Genomic DNA, 24699 nt, shown 5'->3' on the forward strand with positions numbered 1-24699 from the left:
TGTCACTGTATAACACAGGGGTACAGTCCTGGTGGGGACGGGTCTCACTGTGTAACACTGGGATACAGTCCTGGTGGGGACGGGTCTGTCACTGTGTAACACAGGGATACAGTCCTGGTGGGGACGGGTCTGTCACTGTGTAACACAGGGGTACAGTCCTGGTGGGGACGGGTCTGTCACTGTGTAACACAGGGGTACTGTACTGGTGGGGACGGGTCTGTCACTGTGTAACACTGGGGTACAGTCCTGGTGGGGACGGGTCTGTCACTGTGTAACACAGGGGTACAGTCCTGGTGGGGACGGGTCTGTCACTGTGTAACACAGGGATACAGTCCTGGTGGGGACGGGTCTGTCACTGTGTAACACAGGGGTACAGTCCTGGTGGGGTCGGGTCTGTCACTGTGTAACACAGGGATACAGTCCTGGTGGGGTCGGGTCTGCCACTGTGTAACACGGGTACAGTACTGGTGGGGATGGTCTGTCACTGTATAACACAGTGATACAGTCCTGGTGGGGACGGGTCAGTCACTGTGTAACACAGGGGTACAGTACTGGTGGGGACGGGTCTGTCACTGTATAACACAGGGATACAGTCCTGGTGCGGACGGGTCTCACTGTGTAACACTGGGGTACAGTCCTGGTGAGGACGGGTCTGTCACTGTGTAACACAGGGATACAGTCCTGGTGGGGACGGGTCTGTCACTGTGTAACACAGGGGTACAGTACTGGTGGGGATGGTCTGTCACTGTATAACACAGGGATACAGTCCTGGTGGGGACGGGTCAGTCACTGTGTAACACAGGGGTACAGTACTGGTGGGGACGGGTCTGTCACTGTATAACACTGGGGTACAGTCTTGGTGGGGACGGGTCTGTCACTGTGTAACACAGGGGTACAGTACTGGTCGGGACGGGTCTGTCACTGTATAACACTGGGATACAGTCCTGGTGCGGACGGGTCTCACTGTGTAACACTGGGGTACAGTCCTGGTGAGGACGGGTCTGTCACTGTGTAACACAGGGGTACAATCCTGGTGGGGACGGGTCTGTCACTGTGTAACACAGGTGTACAGTACTGGTGGGGACGGGTCTGTCACTGTGTAACATAGGGGTACAGTCCTGGTGGGGACGGGTCTGTCACTGTATAACACTGGGGTACAGTACTGGTGGGGGCGGGTCTGTCACTGTATAACACTGGGGTACAGTCCTGGTGGGGACGGGTCTGTCACTGTGTAACACAGGGGTACAGTACTGGTGGGGACGGGTCTGTCACTGTATAACACTGGGGTACAGTACTGGTGGGGACGGGTCTGTCACTGTATAACACTGGGGTACAGTACTGGTGGGGACGGGTCTGTCACTGTGTAACACGGGTACAGTACTGGTGGGGACGGGTCTGTCACTGTATAACACTGAGGTACAGTCCTGGTGGGGACGGGTCTGTCACTGTATAACACTGGGGTACAGTCCTGGTGAGGACGGGTCTGTCACTGTGTAACACTGGGGTACAGTCCTGGTGGGGACGGGTCTGTCACTGTATAACACTGGGGTACAGTCCTGGTGAGGACGGGTCTGTCACTGTGTAACACAGGGGTACAGTACTGGTGGGGACGGGTCTGTCACTGTGTAACACTGGGGTACAGTACTGGTGGGGACGGGTCTGTCACTGTGTAACACGGGTACAGTACTGGTGGGGACGGGTCTGTCACTGTATAACACTGGGGTACAGTCCTGGTGGGGACGGGTCTGTCACTGTATAACACTGGGGTACAGTCCTGGTGAGGACGGGTCTGTCACTGTGTAACACAGGGGTACAGTACTGGTGGGGACGGGTCTGTCACTGTATAACACTGGGGTACAGTCCTGGTGGGGACGGGTCTGTCACTGTATAACACTGGGGTACAGTCCTGGTGAGGACGGGTCTGTCACTGTGTAACACAGGGGTACAGTACTGGTGGGGACGGGTCTGTCACTGTGTAACACTGGGGTACAGTACTGGTGGGGACGGGTCTGTCACTGTGTAACACGGGTACAGTACTGGTGGGGACGGGTCTGTCACTGTATAACACTGGGGTACAGTACTGGTGGGGACGGGTCTGTCACTGTGTAACACGGGTACAGTACTGGTGGGGACAGGTCTGTCACTGTATAACACTGGGGTACAGTACTGGTGGGGACGGGTCTGTCACTGTGTAACACGGGTACAGTACTGGTGGGGACGGGTCTGTCACTGTGTAACACGGGTACAGTACTGGTGGGAACGGGTCTGTCACTGTGTAACACGGGTACAGTACTGGTGGGGACGGGTCTGTCACTGTGTAACACGGGTACAGTACTGGTGGGGACAGGTCTGTCATTGTGTAACACGGGTACAGTACTGGTGGGGACGGGTCTGTCACTGTGTAACACGGGTACAGTACTGGTGGGGACGGGTCTGTCACTGTATAACACAGGGGTACAGTCCTGGTGGGGACGGGTCTGTCACTGTGTAACACAGGGGTACAGTCCTGGTGGGGACGGGTCTGTCACTGTTTAACACAGGGGTACAGTCCTGGTGAGGACGGGTCTGTCACTGTATAACACTGGGGTACAGTCCTGGTGGGGACGGGTCTGTCACTGTATAACACTGTGGTACAGTACTGGTGGGGACGGGTCTGTCACTGTTTAACACAGGGGTACAGTCCTGGTGAGGACGGGTCTGTCACTGTGTAACACTGGGGTACAGTCCTGGTGAGGACGGGTCTGTCACTGTGTAACACGGGTACAGTACTGGTGGGGACGGGTCTGTCACTGTATAACACTGGGGTACAGTCCTGGTGAGGACAGGTCTGTCACTGTGTAACACTGGGGTACAGTCCTGGTGAGGACGGGTCTGTCACTGTGTAACACTGGGGTACAGTACTGGTGGGGACGGGTCTGTCACTGTGTAACACTGTGGTACAGTACTGGTGGGGACGGGTCTGTCACTGTGTAACACTGGGGTTCAGTACTGGTGGGGACGGCTGTCACTGTAACACTGGGGTACAGTCCTGGTGGGGACGGGTCTGTCACTGTGTCACACTGGGGTACAGTCCTGGTGGGGATGGTCTGTCAGTGTGTAACACAGGGGTACAGTACTGGTGGGACATGTCTGTCTCTGTGAAACACTGGGGTACAGTCCTGGTGGGGATGGTCTGTCACTGTATAACACTGGGGTACAGGACTGGTGGGGACGGCTGTCACTGTGTAACACTGGGGTACAGTACTGGTGGGGACGGGACTGTCACTGTGTAACACAGGGGTACAGTACTGGTGGGATATGGCTGTCACTGTGAAACACTGGGGTACAGTACTGGTGGGATATGGCTGTCACTGTGTAACACTGGGGTTCAGTACTGGTGGGGACGGCTGTCACTGTAACACTGGGGTACAGTACTGGTGGGGACAGCTGTCACAGTGTAACACAGGGGTACAGTACTGGTGGGGACGGGTCTGTCACTGTGTAACACTGGGGTTCAGTACTGGTGGGGACGGGTCTGTCACTGTGTAACACTGGGGTTCAGTACTGGTGGGGACGGGTCTGTCACTGTGTAACAGTGGGGTACAGTACTGGTGGGGACGGGTCTGTCACTGTGTAACACTGGGGTTCAGTACTGGTGGGGACGGGTCTGTCACTGTGTAACACTGGGGTACAGTACTGGTGGGGACGGGTCTGTCACTGTGTAACACTGGGGTTCAGTACTGGTGGGGACGGGTCTGTCACTGTGTAACAGTGGGGTACAGTACTGGTGGGGACAGCTGTCACTGTGTAACACTGGGGTACAGTACTGGTGGGGACGGGTCTGTCACTGTGTAACACTGGGGTTCAGTACTGGTGGGGACGGGTCTGTCACTGTGTAACACTGGGGTTCAGTACTGGTGGGGACGGGTCTGTCACTGTGTAACACTGGGTACAGTACTGGTGGGGACGGGTTTGTCACTGTATAACACAGGGATACAGTCCTGGTGGGGACGGGTCTGTCACTGTATAACACTGGGGTACAGTCCTTGTGGGACATGTCTGTCACTGTGTAACACTGGGGTACAGTCCTGGTGGGGACGGGTCTGTCACTGTATAACACTGGGGTACAGTACTGGTGGGACATGTCTGTCACTGTGTAACACAGGGGTACAGTACTGGTGGGGACGGGTCTGTCACTGTGTAACACTGGGGTACAGTACTGGTGGGGACGGGTCTGTCACTGTGTAACACTGGGGTACAGTCCTGGTGGGACATGTCTGTCACTGTGTAACACTGGGGTACAGTACTGGTGGGACATGTCTGTCTCTGTGAAACACTGGGGTACAGTCCTGGTGGGGACGGCTGTCACTGTGTAACACTGGGGTACAGTACTGGTGGGATATGGCTGTCACTGTGAAACACTGGGGTACAGTCCTGGTGGGGATGGTCTGTCAGTGTGTAACACAGGGGTACAGTACTGGTGGGACATGTCTGTCTCTGTGAAACACTGGGGTACAGTCCTGGTGGGGACGGCTGTCACTGTGTAACACTGGGGTACAGTACTGGTGGGATATGGCTGTCACTGTGAAACACTGGGGTACAGTACTGGTGGGATATGGCTGTCACTGTGAAACACGGGTTCAGCACTGGTGGGGACAGCTGTCACTGTGTAACACTGGGGTTCAGTACTGGTGGGGACGGGTCTGTCACTGTGTAACAGTGGGGTACAGTACTGGTGGGGACAGCTGTCACTGTGTAACACTGGGGTACAGTACTGGTGGGGACGGGTCTGTCACTGTGTAACACTGGGGTTCAGTACTGGTGGGGACGGGTCTGTCACTGTGTAACACTGGGGTACAGTACTGGTGGGGACGGGTCTGTCACTGTATAACACAGGGATACAGTCCTGGTGGGGACGGGTCTGTCACTGTATAACACTGGGGTACAGTCCTGGTGGGACATGTCTGTCACTGTGTAACACTGGGGTACAGTCCTGGTGGGGACGGGTCTGTCACTATAACACTGGGGTACAGTACTGGTGGGACATGTCTGTCACTGTGTAACACAGGGGTACAGTACTGGTGGGGACGGGTCTGTCACTGTTTAACACAAGGGTACAGTCCTGGTGGGGATGGTCTGTCACTGTGTAACACAGGGGTACAGTAATGGTGGGGCATGTCTGTCTCTGTGAAACACTGGAGTACAGTCCTGGTGGGGATGGTCTGTCACTGTATAACACTGGGGTACAGTACTGGTGGGGACGGCTGTCACTGTGTAACACTGGGGTACAGTACTGGTGGGATATGGCTGTCACTGTGAAACACTGGGGTACAGTACTGGTGGGATATGGCTGTCACTGTGTAACACTGGGGTTCAGTACTGGTGGGGACGGCTGTCTCTGTAACACTGGGGTACAGTACTGGTGGGGACAGCTATCACTGTGTAACACGGGTACAGTACTGGTGGGGACGGGTCTGTCACTGTGTAACACAGGGGTACAGTCCTGGTGGGGACGGGTCTGTCACTGTATAACACTGGGGTACAGTCCTGGTGGGACATGTCTGTCACTGTGTAACACTGGGGTACAGTCCTGGTGGGGACGGGTCTGTCACTGTATAACACTGGGGTACAGTACTGGTGGGACATGTCTGTCACTGTGTAATACTGGGGTACAGTACTGGTGGGACATGTCTGTCACTGTGTAACACAGGGGTACAGTACTGGTGGGGACGGTTCTGTCACTGTTTAACACAGGGGTACAGTCCTGGTGGGGACGGGTCTGTCACTGTATAACACAGGGGTACAGTCCTGGTGGGGACGGGTCTGCCACTGTGTAACACAGGGGTACAGTCCTGGTGGGGACTGGTCTGTCACTGTATAACACAGGGGTACATTCCTGGTGGGGACGGTTCTGTCACTGTGTAACACAGGGGTACAGTCCTGGTGGGGACGGGTCTGTCACTGTATAACACTGGGATACAATACTGGTGGGGATGGGTATGTCACTGTGGAACACTGGGGTACAGTCCTGGTGGGACATGTCTGTCACTGTGGAACACTGGGGTACAGTCCTGGTGGGACATGTCTGTCACTGTGTAACACTGGGGTACATTCCTGGTGGGGACGGCTGTCACTGTAACACTGGGGTACAGTACTGGTGGGGACAGCTGTCACTGTGTAACACAGGGGTACAGTACTGGTGGGGACGGGTCTGTCACTGTGTAACACAGGGGTACAGTCCTGGTGGGGACGGGTCTGTCACTGTATAACACTGGGGTACAGTCCTGGTGGGACATGTCTGTCACTGTGTAACACTGGGGTACAGTCCTGGTGGGGACGGGTCTGTCACTGTATAACACTGGGGTACAGTACTGGTGGGACATGTCTGTCACTGTGTAATACTGGGGTACAGTACTGGTGGGACATGTCTGTCACTGTGTAACACAGGGGTACAGTACTGGTGGGGACGGTTCTGTCACTGTTTAACACAGGGGTACAGTCCTGGTGGGGACGGGTCTGTCACTGTATAACACAGGGGTACATTCCTGGTGGGGACGGTTTTGTCACTGTGTAACACTGGGGTACAGTACTGGTGTGGACGGGTCTGTCACTGTGTAACACAGGGGTACAGTACTGGTGGGGACGGGTATGTCACTGTGTAACACAGGGGTACAGTCCTGGTGGGGACGGATCTGTCACTGTATAACACTGTGGTACAGTACTGGTGGGACATGTCTGTCACTGTGTACCACAAGGGTACAGTACTGGTGGGGACGGGTCTGTCACTGTATAACACAGGGATACAGTCCTGGTGGGGACGGGTCTGTCACTGTGTAACACAGGGGTACAGTACTGGTGGGGACGGGTCTGTCAATGTATAACACAGGGATACAGTCCTGGTGGGGACGGGTCTGTCACTGTATAACACAGGGGTACATTCCTGGTGGGGACGGTTTTGTCACTGTGTAACACTGGGGTACAGTACTGGTGTGGACGGGTCTGTCACTGTATAACACTGGGATACAATACTGGTGGGGATGGGTATGTCACTGTGGAACACTGGGGTACAGTCCTGGTGGGACATGTCTGTCACTGTGGAACACTGGGGTACAGTCCTGGTGGGACATGTCTGTCACTGTGTAACACTGGGGTACAGTCCTGGTGGGGATGGTCTGTCACTGTGTAACACAGGGGTACAGTACTGGTGGGGCATGTCTGTCTCTGTGAAACACTGGGGTACAGTCCTGGTGGGGACGGGTCTGTCACTGTGTAACACTGGGGTACAGTACTGGTGGGGACTGCTGTCACTGTGTAACACTGGGGTACAGTACTGGTGGGATATGGCTGTCACTGTGAAACACTGGGGTACAGTACTGGTGGGGTTTGGCTGTCACTGTGTAACACTGGCGTTCAGTACTGGTGGGGACGGCTGTCACTGTAACACTGGGGTACAGTACTGGTGGGGACAGCTGTCACTGTGTAACACAGGGGTACAGTACTGGTGGGGACGGGACTGTCACTGTGTAACACTGGGGTTCAGTACTGGTGGGGACGGGTCTGTCACTGTGTAACACAGGGGTACAGTACTGGTGGGGACGGGTATGTCACTGTGTAACACAGGGGTACAGTCCTGGTGGGGACGGATCTGTCACTGTATAACACTGTGGTACAGTACTGGTGGGACATGTCTGTCACTGTGTACCACAGGGGTACAGTACTGGTGGGGACGGGACTGTCACTGTATAACACAGGGATACAGTCCTGGTGGGGACGGGTCTGTCACTGTGTAACACAGGGGTACAGTACTGGTGGGGACGGGTCTGTCAATGTATAACACAGGGATACAGTCCTGGTGGGGACGGGCCTGTCACTGTATAACACAGGGGGACAGTACTGGTGGGGACGGGTCTGTCACTGTCTAACACAGGGATACAGTCCTGTTGGGGACGGGTCTGTCACTGACTAACACAGGGGTACAGTCCTGGTCGGGACGGGTCTGTCACTGTGTAACACAGGGGTACAGTCCTGGTGGGGACGGGTCTGTCACTGTATAACACAGGGGTACAGTCCTGGTGGGGACGGGTCTCACTGTGTAACACTGGGATACAGTCCTGGTGGGGACGGGTCTGTCACTGTGTAACACAGGGATACAGTCCTGGTGGGGACGGGTCTGTCACTGTGTAACACAGGGGTACAGTCCTGGTGGGGTCGGGTCTGTCACTGTGTAACACAGGGATACAGTCCTGGTGGGGTCGGGTCTGCCACTGTGTAACACAGGGGTACAGTACTGGTGGGGATGGTCTGTCACTGTATAACACAGGGATACAGTCCTGGTGGGGACGGGTCAGTCACTGTGTAACACAGGGGTACAGTACTGGTGGGGACGGGTCTGTCACTGTATAACACAGGGATACAGTCCTGGTGCGGACGGGTCTCACTGTGTAACACTGGGGTACAGTCCTGGTGAGGACGGGTCTGTCACTGTGTAACACAGGGATACAGTCCTGGTGGGGACGGGTCTGTCACTGTGTAACACAGGGGTACAGTACTGGTGGGGATGGTCTGTCACTGTATAACACAGGGATACAGTCCTGGTGGGGACGGGTCAGTCACTGTGTAACACAGGGGTACAGTACTGGTGGGGACGGGTCTGTCACTGTATAACACTGGGGTACAGTCTTGGTGGGGACGGGTCTGTCACTGTGTAACACAGGGGTACAGTACTGGTCGGGACGGGTCTGTCACTGTATAACACTGGGATACAGTCCTGGTGCGGACGGGTCTCACTGTGTAACACTGGGGTACAGTCCTGGTGAGGACGGGTCTGTCACTGTGTAACACAGGGGTACAATCCTGGTGGGGACGGGTCTGTCACTGTGTAACACAGGGGTACAGTACTGGTGGGGACGGGTCTGTCACTGTGTAACATAGGGGTACAGTCCTGGTGGGGACGGGTCTGTCACTGTATAACACTGGGGTACAGTACTGGTGGGGGCGGGTCTGTCACTGTATAACACTGGGGTACAGTCCTGGTGGGGACGGGTCTGTCACTGTGTAACACAGGGGTACAGTACTGGTGGGGACGGGTCTGTCACTGTATAACACTGGGGTACAGTACTGGTGGGGACGGGTCTGTCACTGTATAACACTGGGGTACAGTACTGGTGGGGACGGGTCTGTCACTGTGTAACACGGGTACAGTACTGGTGGGGACGGGTCTGTCACTGTATAACACTGAGGTACATTCCTGGTGGGGACGGGTCTGTCACTGTATAACACTGGGGTACAGTCCTGGTGAGGACGGGTCTGTCACTGTGTAACACTGGGGTACAGTCCTGGTGGGGACGGGTCTGTCACTGTATAACACTGGGGTACAGTCCTGGTGAGGACGGGTCTGTCACTGTGTAACACAGGGGTACAGTACTGGTGGGGACGGGTCTGTCACTGTGTAACACTGGGGTACAGTACTGGTGGGGACGGGTCTGTCACTGTGTAACACGGGTACAGTACTGGTGGGGACGGGTCTGTCACTGTATAACACTGGGGTACAGTCCTGGTGGGGACGGGTCTGTCACTGTATAACACTGGGGTACAGTCCTGGTGAGGACGGGTCTGTCACTGTGTAACACAGGGGTACAGTACTGGTGGGGACGGGTCTGTCACTGTATAACACTGGGGTACAGTCCTGGTGGGGACGGGTCTGTCACTGTATAACACTGGGGTACAGTCCTGGTGAGGACGGGTCTGTCACTGTGTAACACAGGGGTACAGTACTGGTGGGGACGGGTCTGTCACTGTGTAACACTGGGGTACAGTACTGGTGGGGACGGGTCTGTCACTGTGTAACACGGGTACAGTACTGGTGGGGACGGGTCTGTCACTGTATAACACTGGGGTACAGTACTGGTGGGGACGGGTCTGTCACTGTGTAACACGGGTACAGTACTGGTGGGGACAGGTCTGTCACTGTATAACACTGGGGTACAGTACTGGTGGGGACGGGTCTGTCACTGTGTAACACGGGTACAGTACTGGTGGGGACGGGTCTGTCACTGTGTAACACGGGTACAGTACTGGTGGGGACGGGTCTGTCACTGTGTAACACGGGTACAGTACTGGTGGGGACGGGTCTGTCACTGTGTAACACGGGTACAGTACTAGTGGGGACAGGTCTGTCACTGTGTAACACGGGTACAGTACTGGTGGGGACGGGTCTGTCACTGTGTAACACGGGTACAGTACTGGTGGGGACGGGTCTGTCACTGTATAACACAGGGGTACAGTCCTGGTGGGGACGGGTCTGTCACTGTGTAACACAGGGGTACAGTCCTGGTGGGGACGGGTCTGTCACTGTTTAACACAGGGGTACAGTCCTGGTGAGGACGGGTCTGTCACTGTATAACACTGGGGTACAGTCCTGGTGGGGACGGGTCTGTCACTGTATAACACTGTGGTACAGTACTGGTGGGGACGGGTCTGTCACTGTTTAACACAGGGGTACAGTCCTGGTGAGGACGGGTCTGTCACTGTGTAACACTGGGGTACAGTCCTGGTGAGGACGGGTCTGTCACTGTGTAACACGGGTACAGTACTGGTGGGGACGGGTCTGTCACTGTATAACACTGGGGTACAGTCCTGGTGAGGACAGGTCTGTCACTGTGTAACACTGGGGTACAGTCCTGGTGAGGACGGGTCTGTCACTGTGTAACACTGGGGTACAGTACTGGTGGGGACGGGTCTGTCACTGTGTAACACTGTGGTACAGTACTGGTGGGGACGGGTCTGTCACTGTGTAACACTGGGGTTCAGTACTGGTGGGGACGGCTGTCACTGTAACACTGGGGTACAGTACTGGTGGGGACAGCTGTCACTGTGTAACACAGGGGTACAGTACTGGTGGGGACGGGTCTGTCACTGTGTAACACTGGGGTTCAGTACTGGTGGGGACGGGTCTGTCACTGTGTAACACTGGGATACAGTCCTGTTGGGGACGGGTCTGTCACTGTGTAACACAGGGGTACAGTCCTGGTGGGGACGGGTCTCACTGTGTAACACTGAGGTACAGTCCTGGTGGGGACGGGTCTGTCACTGTGTAACACAGGGATACAGTCCTGGTGGGGACGGGTCTGTCACTGTATAACACTGGGATACAGTCCTGGTGGGGACGGGTCTCACTGTGTAACACTGGGGTACAGTCCTGGTGGGGACGGGTCTCACTGTGTAACACTGAGGTACAGTCCTGGTGGGGACGGGTCTGTCACTGTGTAACACAGGGATACAGTCCTGGTGGGGTCGGGTCTGTCACTGTGTAACACAGGGATACAGTCCTGGTGGGGACGGGTCTGTCACTGTGTAACACAGGGGTACAGTCCTGGTGGGGTCGGGTCTGTCACTGTGTAACACAGGGATACAGTCCTGGTGGGGTCGGGTCTGTCACTGTGTAACACAGGGATACAGTCCTGGTGGGGACGGGTCTGTCACTGTGTAACACAGGGGTACAGTACTGGTGGGGACGGGTCTGTCACTGTATAACACTGGGGTACAGTCTTGGTGGGGACGGGTCTGTCACTGTGTAACACAGGGGTACAGTACTGGTCGGGACGGGTCTGTCACTGTATAACACTGGGATACAGTCCTGGTGGGGACGGGTCTCACTGTGTAACACTGGGGTACAGTCCTGGTGGGGACGGGTCTGTCACTGTGTAACACAGGGGTACAGTCCTGGTGGGGACGGGTCTGTCACTGTGTAACACAGGGGTACAGTACTGGTGGGGACGGGTCTGTCACTGTGTAACATAGGGGTACAGTCCTGGTGGGGACGGGTCTGTCACTGTATAACACTGGGGTACAGTACTGGTGGGGACGGGTCTGTCACTGTATAACACTGGGGTACAGTCCTGGTGGGGACGGGTCTGTCACTGTGTAACACAGGGGTACAGTACTGGTGGGGACGGGTCTGTCACTGTGTAACACTGGGGTACAGTACTGGTGGGGACGGGTCTGTCACTGTGTAACACAGGGGTACAGTACTGGTGGGGACGGGTATGTCACTGTGTAACACAGGGGTACAGTCCTGGTGGGGACGGGTCTGTCACTGTATAACACTGTGGTACAGTACTGGTGGGACATGTCTGTCACTGTGTAACACAGGGGTACAGTACTGGTGGGGACGGGTCTGTCACTGTATAACACAGGGATACAGTCCTGGTGGGGACGGGTCTGTCACTGTATAACACTGGGGTACAGTCCTGGTGGGACATGTCTGTCACTGTGTAACACTGGGGTACAGTCCTGGTGGGGACGGGTCTGTCACTGTATAACACTGGGGTACAGTACTGGTGGGACATGTCTGTCACTGTGTAATACTGGGGTACAGTACTGGTGGGACATGTCTGTCACTGTGTAACACAGGGGTACAGTACTGGTGGGGACGGGTCTGTCACTGTTTAACACAGGGGTACAGTCCTGGTGGGGACGGGTCTGTCACTGTATAACACAGGGGTACAGTCCTGGTGGGAACGGGTCTGTCACTGTGTAACACAGGGGTACAGTCCTGGTGGGGACTGGTCTGTTACTGTATATCACAGGGGTACATTCCTGGTGGGGACGGTTCTGTCACTGTGTAACACAGGGGTACAGTCCTGGTGGGGACGGGTCTGTCACTGTGTAACACAGTGGTACAGTCCTGGTGGGGACGGGTCTGTCACTGTATAACACTGGGATACAATACTGGTGGGGATGGGTATGTCACTGTGGAACACTGGGGTACAGTCCTGGTGGGACATGTCTGTCACTGTGTAACACTGGGGTACAGTCCTGGTGGGACATGTCTGTCACTGTGTAACACTGGGGTACAGTCCTGGTGGGGATGGTCTGTCAGTGTGTAACACTGGGGTACAGTCCTGGTGGGGATGGTCTGTCAGTGTGTAACACAGGGGTACAGTACTGGTGGGACATGTCTGTCTCTGTGAAACACTGGGGTACAGTCCTGGTGGGGATGGTCTGTCTCTGTGAAACACTGGGGTACAGTCCTGGTGGGGATGGTCTGTCAGTGTGTAACACAGGGGTACAGTACTTGTGGGACATGTCTGTCTCTGTGAAACACTGGGGTACAGTCCTGGTGGGGACGGGTCTGTCACTGTGTAACACTGGGGTACAGTCCTGGTGGGGACGGGTCTGTCACTGTGTCACACTGGGGTACAGTCCTGGTGGGGACGGGTCTGTCACTGTATAACACAGGGGTACAGTACTGGTGGGATATGGCTGTCACTGTGTAACACTGGGGTTCAGTACTGGTGGGGACGGGTCTGTCACTGTGTAACACAGGGGTACAGTCCTGGTGGGGACGGGTCTGTCACTGTGTAACACTGGGGTACAGTCCTGGTGGGGACGGGTCTGTCACTGTGTCACACTGGGGTACAGTCCTGGTGGGGATGGTCTGTCAGTGTGTAACACAGGGGTACAGTACTGGTGGGACATGTCTGTCTCTGTGAAACACTGGGGTACAGTCCTGGTGGGGATGGTCTGTCACTGTATAACACTGGGGTACAGTACTGGTGGGGACGGCTGTCACTGTGTAACACTGGGGTACAGTACTGGTGGGGACGGGACTGTCACTGTGTAACACAGGGGTACAGTACTGGTGGGATATGGCTGTCACTGTGAAACACTGGGGTACAGTACTGGTGGGATATGGCTGTCACTGTGTAACACTGGGGTTCAGTACTGGTGGGGACGGCTGTCACTGTAACACTGGGGTTCAGTACTGGTGGGGACGGGTCTGTCACTGTGTAACAGTGGGGTACAGTACTGGTGGGGACGGGTCTGTCACTGTGTAACACTGGGGTTCAGTACTGGTGGGGACGGGTCTGTCACTGTGTAACACTGGGGTACAGTACTGGTGGGGACGGGTCTGTCACTGTGTAACACTGGGGTTCAGTACTGGTGGGGACGGGTCTGTCACTGTGTAACAGTGGGGTACAGTACTGGTGGGGAAAGCTGTCACTGTGTAACACTGGGGTACAGTACTGGTGGGGACGGGTCTGTCACTGTGTAACACTGGGGTTCAGTACTGGTGGGGACGGGTCTGTCACTGTGTAACACTGGGGTTCAGTACTGGTGGGGACGGGTCTGTCACTGTGTAACACTGGGTACAGTACTGGTGGGGACGGGTTTGTCACTGTATAACACAGGGATACAGTCCTGGTGGGGACGGGTCTGTCACTGTATAACACTGGGGTACAGTCCTTGTGGGACATGTCTGTCACTGTGTAACACTGGGGTACAGTCCTGGTGGGGACGGGTCTGTCACTGTATAACACTGGGGTACAGTACTGGTGGGACATGTCTGTCACTGTGTAACACAGGGGTACAGTACTGGTGGGGACGGGTCTGTCACTGTGTAACACTGGGGTACAGTACTGGTGGGGACGGGTCTGTCACTGTGTAACACTGGGGTACAGTCCTGGTGGGACATGTCTGTCACTGTGTAACACTGGGGTACAGTACTGGTGGGACATGTCTGTCTCTGTGAAACACTGGGGTACAGTCCTGGTGGGGACGGCTGTCACTGTGTAACACTGGGGTACAGTACTGGTGGGATATGGCTGTCACTGTGAAACACTGGGGTACAGTACTGGTGGGATATGGCTGTCACTGTGAAACACGGGTTCAGCACTGGTGGGGACAGCTGTCACTGTGTAACACTGGGGTACAGTACTGGTGGGGACGGGTCTGTCACTGTGTAACACTGGGGTTCAGTACTGGTGGGGACGGGTCTGTCACTGTGTAACACTGGGGTACAGTACTGGTGGGGACGGGTCTGTCACTGTATAACACAGGGATACAGTCCTGGTGGGGACGGGTCTGTCACTGTATAACACTGGGGTACAGTCCTGGTGGGACATGTCTGTCACTGTGTAACACTGGGGTACAGTCCTGGTGGGGACGGGTCTGTCACTATAACACTGGGGTACAGTACTGGTGGGACATGTCTGTCACTGTGTAACACAGGGGTACAGTACTGGTGGGGACGGGTCTGTCACTGTTTAACACAAGGGTACAGTCCTGGTGGGGATGGTCTGTCACTGTGTAACACAGGGGTACAGTAATGGTGGGGCATGTCTGTCTCTGTGAAACACTGGAGTACAGTCCTGGTGGGGATGGTCTGTCACTGTATAACACTGGGGTACAGTACTGGTGGGGACGGCTGTCACTGTGTAACACTGGGGTACAGTACTGGTGGGATATGGCTGTCACTGTGAAACACTGGGGTACAGTACTGGTGGGATATGGCTGTCACTGTGTAACACTGGGGTTCAGTACTGGTGGGGACGGCTGTCTCTGTAACACTGGGGTACAGTACTGGTGGGGACAGCTATCACTGTGTAACACGGGTACAGTACTGGTGGGGACGGGTCTGTCACTGTGTAACACAGGGGTACAGTCCTGGTGGGGACGGGTCTGTCACTGTATAACACTGGGGTACAGTCCTGGTGGGACATGTCTGTCACTGTGTAACACTGGGGTACAGTCCTGGTGGGGACGGGTCTGTAACTGTATAACACTGGGGTACAGTACTGGTGGGACATGTCTGTCACTGTGTAATACTGGGGTACAGTACTGGTGGGACATGTCTGTCACTGTGTAACACAGGGGTACAGTACTGGTGGGGACGGTTCTGTCACTGTTTAACACAGGGGTACAGTCCTGGTGGGGACGGGTCTGTCACTGTATAACACAGGGGTACAGTCCTGGTGGGGACGGGTCTGCCACTGTGTAACACAGGGGTACAGTCCTGGTGGGGACTGGTCTGTCACTGTATAACACAGGGGTACATTCCTGGTGGGGACGGTTCTGTCACTGTGTAACACAGGGGTACAGTCCTGGTGGGGACGGGTCTGTCACTGTATAACACTGGGATACAATACTGGTGGGGATGGGTATGTCACTGTGGAACACTGGGGTACAGTCCTGGTGGGACATGTCTGTCACTGTGGAACACTGGGGTACAGTCCTGGTGGGACATGTCTGTCACTGTGTAACACTGGGGTACATTCCTGGTGGGGACGGCTGTCACTGTAACACTGGGGTACAGTACTGGTGGGGACAGCTGTCACTGTGTAACACAGGGGTACAGTACTGGTGGGGACGGGTCTGTCACTGTGTAACACAGGGGTACAGTCCTGGTGGGGACGGGTCTGTCACTGTATAACACTGGGGTACAGTCCTGGTGGGACATGTCTGTCACTGTGTAACACTGGGGTACAGTCCTGGTGGGGACGGGTCTGTCACTGTATAACACTGGGGTACAGTACTGGTGGGACATGTCTGTCACTGTGTAATACTGGGGTACAGTACTGGTGGGACATGTCTGTCACTGTGTAACACAGGGGTACAGTACTGGTGGGGACGGTTCTGTCACTGTTTAACACAGGGGTACAGTCCTGGTGGGGACGGGTCTGTCACTGTATAACAGAGGGGTACATTCCTGGTGGGGACGGTTTTGTCACTGTGTAACACTGGGGTACAGTACTGGTGTGGACGGGTCTGTCACTGTATAACACTGGGATACAATACTGGTGGGGATGGGTATGTCACTGTGGAACACTGGGGTACAGTCCTGGTGGGACATGTCTGTCACTGTGGAACACTGGGGTACAGTCCTGGTGGGACATGTCTGTCACTGTGTAACACTGGGGTACAGTCCTGGTGGGGATGGTCTGTCACTGTGTAACACAGGGGTACAGTACTGGTGGGGCATGTCTGTCTCTGTGAAACACTGGGGTACAGTCCTGGTGGGGACGGGTCTGTCACTGTGTAACACTGGGGTACAGTACTGGTGGGGACTGCTGTCACTGTGTAACACTGGGGTACAGTACTGGTGGGATATGGCTGTCACTGTGAAACACTGGGGTACAGTACTGGTGGGGTTTGGCTGTCACTGTGTAACACTGGCGTTCAGTACTGGTGGGGACGGCTGTCACTGTAACACTGGGGTACAGTACTGGTGGGGACAGCTGTCACTGTGTAACACAGGGGTACAGTACTGGTGGGGACGGGACTGTCACTGTGTAACACTGGGGTTCAGTACTGGTGGGGACGGGTCTGTCACTGTGTAACACAGGGGTACAGTACTGGTGGGGACGGGTATGTCACTGTGTAACACAGGGGTACAGTCCTGGTGGGGACGGATCTGTCACTGTATAACACTGTGGTACAGTACTGGTGGGACATGTCTGTCACTGTGTACCACAGGGGTACAGTACTGGTGGGGACGGGTCTGTCACTGTATAACACAGGGATACAGTCCTGGTGGGGACGGGTCTGTCACTGTGTAACACATGGGTACAGTACTGGTGGGGACGGGTCTGTCAATGTATAACACAGGGATACAGTCCTGGTGGGGACGGGCCTGTCACTGTATAACACAGGGGGACAGTACTGGTGGGGACGGGTCTGTCACTGTCTAACACAGGGATACAGTCCTGTTGGGGACGGGTCTGTCACTGTCTAACACAGGGGTACAGTCCTGGTCGGGACGGGTCTGTCACTGTGTAACACAGGGGTACAGTCCTGGTGGGGACGGGTCTGTCACTGTATAACACAGGGGTACAGTCCTGGTGGGGACGGGTCTCACTGTGTAACACTGGGATACAGTCCTGGTGGGGACGGGTCTGTCACTGTGTAACACAGGGATACAGTCCTGGTGGGGACGGGTCTGTCACTGTGTAACACAGGGGTACAGTCCTGGTGGGGACGGGTCTGTCACTGTGTAACACAGGGGTACTGTACTGGTGGGGACGGGTCTGTCACTGTGTAACACTGGGGTACAGTCCTGGTGGGGACGGGTCTGTCACTGTGTAACACAGGGGTACAGTCCTGGTGGGGACGGGTCTGTCACTGTGTAACACAGGGATACAGTCCTGGTGGGGACGGGTCTGTCACTGTGTAACACAGGGGTACAGTCCTGGTGGGGTCGGGTCTGTCACTGTGTAACACAGGGATACAGTCCTGGTGGGGTCGGGTCTGCCACTGTGTAACACAGGGGTACAGTACTGGTGGGGATGGTCTGTCACTGTATAACACAGGGATACAGTCCTGGTGGGGACGGGTCAGTCACTGTGTAACACAGGGGTACAGTACTGGTGGGGACGGGTCTGTCACTGTATAACACAGGGATACAGTCCTGGTGCGGACGGGTCTCACTGTGTAACACTGGGGTACAGTCCTGGTGAGGACGGGTCTGTCACTGTGTAACACAGGGATACAGTCCTGGTGGGGACGGGTCTGTCACTGTGTAACACAGGGGTACAGTACTGGTGGGGATGGTCTGTCACTGTATAACACAGGGATACAGTCCTGGTGGGGACGGGTCAGTCACTGTGTAACACAGGGGTACAGTACTGGTGGGGACGGGTCTGTCACTGTATAACACTGGGGTACAGTCTTGGTGGGGACGGGTCTGTCACTGTGTAACACAGGGGTACAGTACTGGTCGGGACGGGTCTGTCACTGTATAACACTGGGATACAGTCCTGGTGCGGACGGGTCTCACTGTGTAACACTGGGGTACAGTCCTGGTGAGGACGGGTCTGTCACTGTGTAACACAGGGGTACAATCCTGGTGGGGACGGGTCTGTCACTGTGTAACACAGGGGTACAGTACTGGTGGGGACGGGTCTGTCACTGTGTAATATAGGGGTACAGTCCTGGTGGGGACGGGTCTGTCACTGTATAACACTGGGGTACAGTACTGGTGGGGGCGGGTCTGTCACTGTATAACACTGGGGTACAGTCCTGGTGGGGACGGGTCTGTCACTGTGTAACACAGGGGTACAGTACTGGTGGGGACGGGTCTGTCACTGTGTAACACTGGGGTACAGTCCTGGTGGGGACGGGTCTGTCACTGTGTAACACTGGAGTACAGTCCTGGTGGGGACGGGTCTGTCACTGTATAACACTGTGGTACAGTACTGGTGGGACATGTCTGTCACTGTGTAACACAGGGGTACAGTACTGGTGGGGCCGGTTCTGTCACTGTATAACACAGGGATACAGTCCTGGTGGGGACGGGTCTGTCACTGTATAACACTGGGGTACAGTCCTGGTGGGACATGTCTGTCACTGTGTAACACTGGGGTACAGTCCTGGTGGGGACGGGTCTGTCACTGTATAACACTGGGGTACAGTACTGGTGGGACATGTCTGTCACTGTGTAATACTGGGATCACAGTACTGGTGGGACATGTCTGTCACTGTGTAACACAGGGGTACAGTACTGGTGGGGACGGTTCTGTCACTGTTTAACACAGGGGTACAGTCCTGGTGGGGACGGGTCTGTCACTGTATAACACAGGTGTACAGTCCTGGTGGGGACGGGTCTGTCACTGTGTAACACAGGGGTACCGTCCTGGTGGGGACTGGTCTGTCACTGTATAACACAGGGGTACATTCCTGGTGGGGACGGTTCTGTCACTGTGTAACACAGGGGTACAGTCCTGGTGGGGACGGGTCTGTCACTGTATAACACTGGGATACAATACTGGTGGGGATGGGTATGTCACTGTGGAACACTGGGGTACAGTCCTGGTGGGACATGTCTGTCACTGTGGAACACTGGGGTACAGTCCTGGTGGGACATGTCTGTCACTGTGTAACACTGGGGTACAGTCCTGGTGGGGATGGTCTGTCACTGTGTAACACAGGGGTACAGTACTGGTGGGGCATGTCTGTCTCTGTGAAACACTGGGGTACAGTCCTGGTGGGGATGGTCTGTCACTGTATAACACTGGGGTACAGTACTGGTGGGGACGGCTGTCACTGTGTAACACTGGGGTACAGTACTGGTGGGATATGGCTGTCACTGTGAAACACTGGGGTACAGTACTGGTGGGATATGGCTGTCACTGTGTAACACTGGGGTTCAGTACTGGTGGGGACGGCTGTCACTGTGTAACACTGGGGTACAGTACTGGTGGGGACAGCTGTCACTGTGTAACACAGGGGTACAGTCCTGGTGGGGACGGGTCTGTCACTGTGTAACACTGGGGTTCAGTACTGGTGGGGACGGGTCTGTCACTGTGTAACAGTGGGGTACAGTACTGGTGGGGACAGCTGTCACTGTGTAACACTGGGGTACAGTACTGGTGGGGACGGGTCTGTCACTGTGTAACACTGGGGTACAGTACTGGTGGGATATGGCTGTCACTGTGAAACACTGGGGTACAGTACTGGTGGGATATGGCTGTCAATGTGTAACACTGGGCTTCAGTACTGGTGGGGACGGCTGTCACTGTAACACTGGGGTACAGTACTGGTGGGGACAGCTGTCACTGTGTAACACAGGGGTACAGTACTGGTCGGGACGTTTCTGTCACTGTGTAACACTGGGGTTCAGTACTGGTGGGGACGAGTCTGTCACTGTGTAACAGTGGGGTACAGTACTGGTGGGGACAGCTGTCACTGTGTAACACAGGGGTACAGTCCTGGTGGGGACGGCTGTCACTGTGTAACACTGGGGTACAGTCCTGGTGGGGACGTGTCTGTCACTGTGAAACACTGGGGTTCAGTACTGGTGGGGACGGGTCTGTCACTGTGTAACACAGGGGTACAGTCCTGGTGGGGACGTGTCTGTCACTGTGTAACACAGGGGTACAGTACTGGTGGGGACGGGTCTGTCACTGTGTAACACAGGGGTACAGTCCTGGTGGGGACGGCTGTCACTGTGTAACACTGGGGTACAGTACTGGTGGGGACGGGTCTGTCACTGTGTAACACAGGGGTACAGTCCTGGTGGGGACGGCTGTCACTGTGTAACACTGGGGTACAGTCCTGGTGGGGGCGGCTGTCACTGTAACACTGGGGTACAGTCCTGGTGGGGACGGCTGTCACTGTATAACACTGGGGTTCAGTACTGGTGGGGACGGGTCTGTCACTGTGTAACACTGGGGTACAGTACTGGTGGGGACGGCTGTCACTGTATAACACTGGGGTACAGTCCTGGTGGGGACGGCTGTCACTGTGAAACACTGGGGTACAGTCCTGGTGGGGACGGCTGTCACTGTGTAACACTGGGGTTCAGTACTGGTGGGGACGGCTGTCACTGTGAAACACTGGGGTACAGTCCTGGTGGGGGCGGCTGTCACTGTAACACTGGGGTACAGTCCTGGTGGGGACGGCTGTCACTGTATAACACTGGGGTTCAGTACTGGTGGGGGCGGCTGTCACTGTATAACACTGGGGTTCAGTACTGGTGGGGACGGCTGTCACTGTGAAACACTGGGGTTCAGTACTGGTGGGGACTGCTGTCACTGTGAAACACTGGGGTACAGTCCTGGTGGGCGCGGGGTTCTAGGGCAATGGGCTTTGTCTACATCGTATTGGATCGCACTGCGCACTTTATGTTTCAGGAACTCGGAACTTGCCCTCGCCATCGCCCTATTGGAAAGTCAAAATGCTGAGAAGGAGCGCACCATACGGAGCCTGACAGATACGGTGGAGGAGCTGGTGAGTATATATCCATGCCGCAGTGTCAGTGTTGTGCCCCTGGAGGATTGTCCTCCCCAGTTTGAGATTGGTGGCTCCAGCTGGGAGCTCGCTGACCCGATATGTTTCTCTGTCCCGCAGGAGAGCCATCATCGTGCTGAGGCTGCGCTAATGGCCGAGGTCGAGTCTGCCCGGCTCACCATGGACGAGTTGCAGACATCACTGCACGAGATCGCAGAGGTGAGACCATAACACACACTCACACTCACTGACACACACTCACTCATTCACACACACTCACACTCACTGACACACACTCACTCATTCACACACACTCACTCATTCACACACACTCACTCATTCACACACAATCACACTCACACACTGACACACTCACTCATTCACACACACTCACTCATTCACACACACTCACTCATTCACACACACTCACACTCACTGACACACTCACACTCACTGACACACACTCACTCATTCATACACACTCACACTCACTGACACACACTCACTAATTCACACACACTCACACTCACTGACACACACTCACTCATTCACACACACTCACACTCACTGACACACACTCACTCATTCACACACACTCACTCATTCACACACAATCACACTCACTGACACACACTCACTCATTCACACACACTCACTCATTCACACACACTCACACTCACTGACACACACTCACTCATTCACACACACTCACACTCACTGACACACTCACTCATTCACACACACTCACTCATTCACACACACTCACACTCACTGACACACACTCATTCATTCACACACACTCACTCATTCACACACACTCACACTCACTGACACACTCACTCATTCACACACAATCACACTCACTGACACACACTCACTCATTCACACACACTCACTCATTCACACACACTCACACTCACTGACACACACTCATTCACACACACTCACTCATTCACACACACTCACTCATTCACACACAATCACACTCACTGACACACACTCACTCATTCACACACACTCACACTCACTGACACACACTCACTCATTCACACACACACACTCACTCATTCCCACACACTCACTCATTCACACACAATCACACTCACTGACACACACTCACTCATTCACACACACTCACACTCATTCACACACATACACTCACTCATTCACACACAATCAGACTCACTCATTCACACACACTCACTCATTCACTCACACTCACTCATTCACACACAATCACACTCACTCATTCACACACATACACTCACTCATTCACACACAATCACACTCACTCATTCACACACAATCACACTCACACTCATTCACACTCACTCACTCACTGACACACACTCACTCATTCACACACAATCACACTCACTCATTCACACACACACACTCACTCACATATTCACTGACACACACATACTCACTTATTCACTAACACACACACACTCATTCACACTCACTGACACTCACACTCACACGCACTCACAAAGTCCCATTCACACACACACTCATTCACACACACTCACATACTCTCTCACACATACTCACACAAAGTCACATTATACACCACTCACTCACACACACTCACTCACATGCACACCCACTCTCACACACTCACAAAGTCACACTTGCACACACACACTAACACACACTCACTCACTCACACACTCAGACTCACAAAGTCACATTCACACACTCACTGACACACACACGCACTCACACATACTCACACTCTCTCACACACACTCACACTCTCTCACACACACTCACACTCTCACTCACACTCTCTCTCACACACACTCACAAAACCACATTCAGCCACCATACGCACACACACACATATTCACTCTCACACAAATTCAGTCATATTCACACACACACGCTCACATTCACACTCACTCACACACACTCACTCACACTCACACACTGTCACACATACTCACAGTCATATTCACACACTCAGTCACTTACACAAACTCACACTCACACACACTCACTCACACTCATATCCATTCATTCTCTCTTACACTCACTCGCACACTAATATACTCACACACACTCATACTCACACACTCTCTCACACACACACTCTTACATACTCTCACTCACACCCTTATCCTCGCACACTCACTCTCACACACACACTCAGACACACACTCTTACATACTCTCACTCACACCCTTATCCTCGCACACTCACTCTCACACACACACTCAGACACACACTCTTACATACTCTCACTCACACCCTTATCCTCGCACACTCACTCTCACACACACACTCAGACACACACACTCTTACATACTCACTCACACCCTTATCCTCGCACACTCACTCTCACACACACACTCAGACACACACTCTTACATACTCTCACTCACACCCTTATCCTCGCACACTCACTCTCACACACACACTCAGACACACACACTCTTACATACTCACTCACACCCTTATCCTCGCACACTCACTCTCACACACACACTCAGACACACACTCTTACATACTCTCACTCACACCCTTATCCTCGCATACTCACTCACACACCCAAACTCACTCATACATTCACACACATTCACTCATACTCACACACTCTAACCCAATCCTGCACACTCTAACCCACTCAGTCACGCATCACTCTCACATCCTCTTATTCACGCATTCACTCACGCTCACACTCTCACTCACATGCACACACTCGCACATACTTACACTCAGACACACTCAAACATGCACACAGCACTCACAAATGCCCGCTCACACACACAGTCAAACTCACACACACCCAGTCACACATACGAACACTCACACACACATACTCTTACACACACTCACAGACACACACTCACTCACACACAAATAAGCAGTATGCTGCACACAGACACATACAGCACCTAGTCGACCCACTCTGTCTGTCTCTCCCTCGACCTCTCTTGGCATCTTTGTTTGTCTCTCTCTCTGTCTGTCTCTCAGTCTCTCTCTTTCTGTCTCTCTCTCTCAGTCTTTCTATCTCTCTCAGTCTTTCTATCCATCGCTCTCTCTGTCTCTATCTCTATCTCTCTCGCTGTCACTCTCTGTGTCTTTCTCTGTCTGCCTCTCTCTTTTTCTGTCTGCCTATCTCTCTCTCTCTCTCGCTCGCTATCTCTCTGTCTGTGTGTGTCTCTCTCTGTCCGTCTGTGTCTCTCTCTCTCTCTGTCTCTTTCTCTC

General features: G+C 54.3%; 1 protein-coding gene across 1 annotated transcript in view; it reads left to right on the forward strand.

Moving 5' to 3' along the window:
- The window catches only part of LOC140392269 (uncharacterized), a 116472-nt gene that overhangs the window by 22675 nt on the left and 69098 nt on the right, over positions 1-24699 (forward strand). Inside the window, exons 6-7 of the mRNA XM_072477586.1 lie at positions 21390-21486; positions 21607-21705. Coding sequence (XP_072333687.1) covers positions 21390-21486; positions 21607-21705 — 196 coding nt within the window. The remainder of the gene's footprint in view (positions 1-21389; positions 21487-21606; positions 21706-24699) is intronic.

The sequence above is a fragment of the Scyliorhinus torazame genome, chromosome 16, assembly GCF_047496885.1.
Source record: "Scyliorhinus torazame isolate Kashiwa2021f chromosome 16, sScyTor2.1, whole genome shotgun sequence".
NCBI lineage: Eukaryota > Metazoa > Chordata > Chondrichthyes > Carcharhiniformes > Scyliorhinidae > Scyliorhinus > Scyliorhinus torazame.